This window comes from Cyclopterus lumpus, chromosome 6, assembly GCF_009769545.1.
Source record: "Cyclopterus lumpus isolate fCycLum1 chromosome 6, fCycLum1.pri, whole genome shotgun sequence".
NCBI classification, from domain to species: Eukaryota; Metazoa; Chordata; class Actinopteri; order Perciformes; family Cyclopteridae; genus Cyclopterus; species Cyclopterus lumpus.
Window position 1 is genome coordinate 10,376,520 of NC_046971.1, and position 7,166 is coordinate 10,383,685.

Genomic DNA, 7,166 nt, shown 5'->3' on the forward strand with positions numbered 1-7,166 from the left:
GCAATTGGTTAATAATAAAAATGATGATTAGTTGTAGATTTACAGGAACTTATTTAAAAAATTGTTATTTGAACTGACCGGTTCATCTTCTCAAATGTGAAAATGTATTTTGGTAAACTGAATATCTTTTGGTTTGAGACACTCAATTTGAAGATATCAACCCGCACTCTACTGCACTGTGACGGGCGACTTGATCTATTTTCGAATATTATCTGGACCAATCGATTAATTATTCCTGAAAATAGTCAGAAGATTAATAATTACAAAATTGTCAACACAAATAGTCGTACATAAATGTAAAATCAATGGGTTTTATATGTAAAAAGTCTATTCTCCAAAAGTTTCCCTCAGCACAGACGCAGGAGTCGGGATACGCTGCCACATGCTACAAGCATAAATATTTCAGCGCTGTGCTAAATATTTCACTCTTTCAATGAGATGTGAGAAGGAAATACGTGGAGGGAAAGAGGATTGGATTACATACGAGCCCCACATGAATTATGAGTGCAGAGATGAGAGCAGAACAAGGGCCGGACCTGTTTCATGTTGGGGACGGAGGTAGAAAAGGTGCAATCTGTGACAAAAAGGAGGGTACAAAGGTCATGACGAAACAAGTCTCTGACCTGCTGACCTCCTGCTTGATACTTTTGTGAGTCTATTTAATGTCTGGAGCCTCCCTCTGGACTTACCTTTTATGGTGAGGCACCCCAGCTATTCATCCCTCTAATAATCCTGCTTGTCTTGCTCTCTTTCTTGGCACTAAGACTCGCAGGATTGCTTACACAACACTGACAAGGTTTGTAATAAATATTTTTCAAATCTAAATCCAATACAATACATTTACATGCGCAGGCAGCATCTCGGATTATAAAAATAGCAATGAGCCGAGGCCGAGGTGCACTGGCACATAAAACAGACACTGACCATGATTTGTGGAAATACTACAGAGTGTCCGTGAAGTAAACAGTAGCTGGTGCCTTCACTGGTTCCCTATTAAGACATATTTTCCCATAAATGATTGACACCGACTTCAGTTAATATTTAATAAGGGAAGATGGTGTACACAAAAACAACCCTAATGTAAAACACCCATACACACTTCACACACACACACCACCTGAGTCCTGCTCTGATTTGGTCATTTGCAGCTGATTGAGATGTCACAGGTGCCGTCAGTTTACAGTTACATAATGCCTCTATGCTCATTCATTTTCACAGTTAACGCTAGGTTAGCAATTAGCAGCACAGCTAATTTGTGTCAGCTTCTTTTGTGTCATCCACCTCCGCCTGCCTGCAGACCATCTGAGTCTGAACGTATGAGGTTTTTCATGCCCCTTCGTCTTGTCTCCCTGAGTCCTCCAGCTCCTCATACTCATAGTCCATCTGAGCCCGGTCGTACTCCAACTCGTCCCCCTCATACTCAAACCCCTCTCCCTCACATATCAGCTCCTCCGTCTCATATTCGACGCCCTCCTCGTCATATTCAAGCTCAGCGCCGTCGTACTCGGTGACGGGCAGCTCCATATCCTCCTCCTCCTCATACGCCAGGGCCTCTTCGTCTTTAGTGTCTGCGTCCTCCATAGTCACCGCAGCTTGTTTCGAGTTGGAGCTGCTGTTCTTCAGGATGCCGTGAATCACCGGCTCCTCTCCTGCCAGAGCCAACTCTTCGGCCTCTTGCTCTGCGGCCTGTCGTAGTCTTTCGTTCTTGGCCTCGCGCTCCTCCAAGAACTCCACAGCGCCCTCCCCAACCACGAGCACCTCCTCGCCCACTCTAGGAGGGCTGTCCACTGGGTTGTGGTCGTAGGAGAAGAGCCGCAGGGCGTGGAGACGCTTCAGGCTGGGAAAATCTGATATCTTGTTGCGGTCCAGATCTAAAATCTCCAAACTCTCCATGCGCAGCAAGACTTTGGGGAAGGTATCAAAGCGGTTCCCATAGAGCCATAATCCCCTCAAAGCCTCCATACGGCAGAGGTCAGAAGGCAGCGTCTTCAGCCGGTTGTCTCCAATCTGAAGGGTCTTGAGATGGGGCAGGTCGTAGAGCTCCTGTGGAAAACTGTGGAAGTAGTTGCTCTCCACCCACAGGCAGCGCAGACTTTGCAGGTTTCTCAGCTCAGGCGGGAGGGTCATGAGCCGGTTGCTGCCCAGATAGAGGCGAGTGAGGTTAGTGAGCTGGCAGACGGCCGCGGGAACATCCTCCATCTTGTTGAAGTCAAGGGCAAGGATACGCAAACCTTGCAGCTGGGAGATGCTGTCCGGTAGAGTGCGCAAGCTGTTCCCACAAACATACAGCTTCTCCAGATGCAACAGTCCACTGACGCGCGACGGCAACCGCTTAAATCTACGGTAGCTCAAGTCCAGCACGGGATCCCCACTCTCGAACAACTCCTCCACCCCCAGTGGAAGCTCTGCCTCCACCTCCACCGCCTCTCCCTTCTTCTTCTTCTTCTCTGTGATTTCGGCCTCTTCGCCATCCCTCGCCCCCTCCTCTTCTTCTTCTCCCTCTTCCTTCCTCGAGGAGTTGCCCATGCTGTGTGGCCTGCTGCCCCTGAGTCCTATGTGAGTCAGGACAGAGTCATTTGATGAAGTAGTGTCTGTGACAAGTTAACCCTCCGCCAGGGAGCTAATGTTGTCTGGTTGTTGAACCCACCAACTGCAGACGGCATCTCGGTCCGGGCCCATTAACACTCTCGCAGCCATGCCACAGCAGTTTGTTTCTTCGTCACTTCATCTGCCGCTTGATCAAAAAACACCAGTTGAAGATATCTAACAAAGTGTGGGGTAATAGTAATGACAGTTGTAGTAGTCATAATAATGGTAACAATAATAGGAATAGTGCTGCCGGTAGTTGAGCTCAACAAAAATAGAGCAGAATTGTGTGCTCCAATGTAATTCTTGCAGCCCTTACCCTCTCCTCTTTAACTTCCTCCAGGCTTTGAAGAGAAAGATAACGCGCAGCTTTCAGATCACCTGTCCACGTGATCCGGTCTCTCTTTCAGAACTGAGAAAGAAGTGCCACTTTAGGACTCTAAATAGTCAGTTTAATGTCCCTCCTCCTGCCGGGTGTATAAGCCCACGGTGCGCGCGCAGCTCGGTGACCCTGCCGGCAGCGAAGAAAAGCAGTTCATGGAAGTGTGTCCACGAGTTAATGCGGCTGCTCCCCGTTAGAGGGCGAGGTCTCCCGGAGTTTTAATCCGCGCCGGAGAAGGAAATTGCACATTTTGGGAAATGGCAGCGCGGACTGACTTACTGACTGTCCTCCTGATGTTGGCCGCTTCTCTCCATCAGTGAGATGGTTTACGTTCAACTGCTGCCTCCCTCCTCCCTCCCGCTGTAACCGGAGCAGGGGGCATTCGCATCACATGGTCAGTGAGTGTGCGTGTGTGTGTGCGCGTGCGTGTGTGTGTGTTTGTATGCGTGTGCGTGTATTTGTGTGCGTGTACGTGTGTGTGTGTGTGTGTGTTTAAAGTAAACACTTTCTCTGATATCATTAAACTCCATCTATGTAAATGATTTAAAAGAAAACTGCTTTTTCAGGGTTATAAATATCAAACGTTTTCCTTCCTTTTTGTACATTTTAAATTTAATAAATTGTTTTTGTGCAATAATAGGACCACTACGCTTAATTGTCTGGGTTTCTTTTCTTCTTTCTATCTGGTATCTCTGTCATGACTATGTAGTGTACTGTAATGTCTGCACTAATGTAAAGAGAGTTTTAAGTACTTTATTAAACTATTTAAACTGCCCATCTGCTATATGCTGCTATTTATTTTATTATTACAGATGAAGCCTAGGTTTTGTCATTATTGTATTGTGCATGTTCTCTGTATGTGCAGTAACTACAGTCTTTAGGCAATACAAATCAAATTAAAAATCTAATTAGATGATTACATTGAGTACATTTTTATTTTGATACTTGATGTATGTTTTGCTCACATTTTGAATGCAGGCCTCTTATACTTGTACCACTGTGAATACATAATGCTTGTCATCACAAAGTCTACTGGACCTCCTAAGATGGTAACTTTAGTGCTGGTTTGTATCAAACACGAGAGACATTAGCTTCAGCAGGATTTTATAGACCAATTAAAAAGCTGTGACGACAGCCTTCATGTGACTTTCTGCTAAGACACAGAACAGATGCAAAAATAACTAAAATAATCTCAAACCTTCTGCCAACCCTCACGGTGTTCATCCTGAGGCGAGTGTAAGAATTATTGATGCATTAACAATCAGATAAGCAGTATGGTTGAGTAAAAGTCTCCCCAAATATCAAGTTTTACTTCACCACCGAGACCGGTAGATGGATAGATGGATGAATGGATGAAGAGACACTCACTATACTGCAGTTTGGATTGTCATGAATGTGACTCGACTAAAATGTATTCATACACTGTGGCTCAAAATAGCTCCAAAATGTGATGAGCCCAGAGCAAGTTTTGAGTAAAATGACAGCAGCTCTTACAGCACAAGCTAACTGTATCCAGTAGAGGAATATTCACATCCTCTTCTTGTTATGCAGTTGTTTACAACTGCATACTGAGAGCATAGTGCGAGGGGTAGAATGTAAGTACATTTACTCAAGTACTGTAGTACAATTTTGAGGTATTTCCACTTTACTTGAGGATTTCCATTGTATGCGTAAGTATTTTGTACTTTAATTCAATATCAGGGAGAAATGTACCTTTTACTGTATTTATTTGGACCTAATGAGTACTTTTGCTTCTTCAGTGCATTTGTGCATTTAAATGCTGCCTAAATATAACAAATGATGTAATATTAAGTATTAGAACTTTCTGGAGTAAAACTACTTCAATTCTACGTCTTAATTCAGGATGTTTTACTTTTAGAGCAGTACTTTTACATTGTGGTTATTGCTTTTTTTACTTGAGCAAAATATCGGAATACCTTTTCCAACACAGTACAGTTCTGGCAGTGATATGTATTTACAGATCTCTTCCGAATTATGAATGCATGAGTGTTTTACAGTAATTGTATTATTGCTGCAGGTGCAGGTGGTGCAGACTGAAACACTGTTATATGTTGTTGTTGTTTAATCTGCTGCAATGCATCATATTTATTAAGGACATGAATGTAAAATCTTCATCTTAAAAGCGTAACTAAAGTGTTAGCCGTTGGATAAATGTGGTGTAAGAGGTATATGTCCAGTTGAAATGCAGATGTTTGGAAAGTCTTCCAAAATGGAACTACTCCGGTTAAGTAATACTTCAAAACTGTACAAAATATACTTTGTTGAATTCTTGACAACAGCAGACATGTTTTCTGATTGATGGCATGTTTTGTTGCTTGTGATACTGAAGAAAAGCCTGGAAAAGCTACTGGGGTCAGATGTGCAGCGCTTCTGTCAGCCTGATGAGCTGTGGCTGAAGAAGCAGACAAACAGGGAGACAGGCCGTGCGCTGCTTGAGGATAATCCTGTCTGATATGCTGAGAACCAAAAGAGCTGATTTGCAAATTTCTGCATTGCATTCAAACGACCCTGAAATGACACAATGGACTGTAAGCAGCAGACAGAAAGACAGAGACCCCGGGCGGTGACGGCATGTGACTGCTGAGGTGAATGTGTTGAAAGGACCCGGCCAGCGCCGGAAACATTATGGAAAGACAACACAAAACTAAAACTGAAACAAATGTAAACATTAGTGGTTATTTTCCATCATCCAAGATCAAACCATTAATAATAAAACGTCTCATTTGGGTTGAATTACATTGTTGCATAATATTTCTGATGCAACACAAGACTGTAATGATACCTGCTGTTGTTGCATTCTCGGGGTGAAATGAGGACAAGAAAGGTGTCTGACTAAAGGAGCACATCTGCAGCATCTGCTGGTGGAGGAGGGAACTGCAACACGCCTATTTCATAATATGCCTATTTTATGTTGTTTAAAATAAGACAATAACACGTGACAATAAACTAACCAGTGCCCTTGTTTTCAGTTGAAGCGTGTTTCAGTTATATGACTGCTGACTGTGCTGGCTCTGTGTTTACTGACCACGAGCGTTTAGTTGGAGTCAAACGACATTTTAAGAAGATGTTGCTTCCTTGAACAAAAAATGCATTATACATTTTATATTGCATTTTATATTGTTATATATATATATATATATATATATATATATATATATATATATATATATATATATATATATATATATACAGGTAGTTATCCAGCCATTTATTGACATACTACATTACTTAAAGATTGATTTAGAGATAAGTTTTCACTTCGACAAAGGATCTCTCGGTAAATAAACTTCCACCTGCTGATGATTACTTAAAGATAAGGATAAGGACACAGACACAGACAGACAGACAGACAGACAGAAGGAATATATATATAATATATATATATATATATAATATATATATATATAATATATATATATATATATATATATATATATATATATATATATTCCTTCTGTCTGTCTGTCTGTATATATACATATATACATATACATATAGATAGATAGATAGATAAATAGATAGACAAATAGAATGCACTTATTGTAAGTCGCTTTGGATAAAAGCGTCAGCTAAATGACATGTAATGTAATGTAATGTAGATAGATAGATAGATAGATAGATAGATAGATAGATAGATAGATAGATAGATAGATAGATATACAGATAGATAGATAGATAGATAGTTAGATAGATGGATAGATAGATAGATAGATAGATAGATAGATAGATATACAGATAGATAGATAGATAGATAGATAGTTAGTTAGATAGATAGATAGATAGATAGATAGATAGATAGATAGATAGATAGATACATACATAGATAGATAGATATATAGATATACAGATAGATAGATATATAGATAAATAGATAGATACAAAGCAATAAACTGCTGTAAATAATCAATAAACTAGAACATAATGGACTGCATTTCTGAGACTATAGACTGAACTACTATTGCATATTGTACAACGATCATACCATGACACACTGTACATTACACTATGAATATAATACATGTATATGCAGTGCAGAATGCTCTAAACGAGACTATTTCCGTGTGAGCGCACAGGCGAGACCGTGTGACATGTCAGACGAGCTGCGTGTTGAGCCTATTGCACATCAGCCAGCGGTCCAGGAGATACTGTACGCCGATTGGCCCACGAACCCTCGAAT

The 7,166-nt window shown here is 41.3% G+C and overlaps 1 protein-coding gene across 1 annotated transcript; it reads right to left on the reverse strand.

Annotated features, from left to right (window-relative positions):
• Positions 1 to 1,326: 1,326 nt before the first annotated feature.
• LOC117732766 (leucine-rich repeat-containing protein 10B) lies at positions 1,327 to 2,526 on the reverse strand. Its single transcript, XM_034535925.1, has one exon. It carries the CDS (start codon positions 2,524 to 2,526, stop codon positions 1,327 to 1,329), a length of 1,200 nt encoding a protein of 399 aa, XP_034391816.1.
• Between the last annotated feature and the right edge of the window lie 4,640 nt (positions 2,527 to 7,166).

Coding starts and splice junctions, on each gene's coding strand:
- LOC117732766 (XM_034535925.1), bottom strand. CDS start 2,526: ATGGGCAACTCCTCGAGGAAGGAAGAGGGAGAAGAAGAAGAGGAGGGG.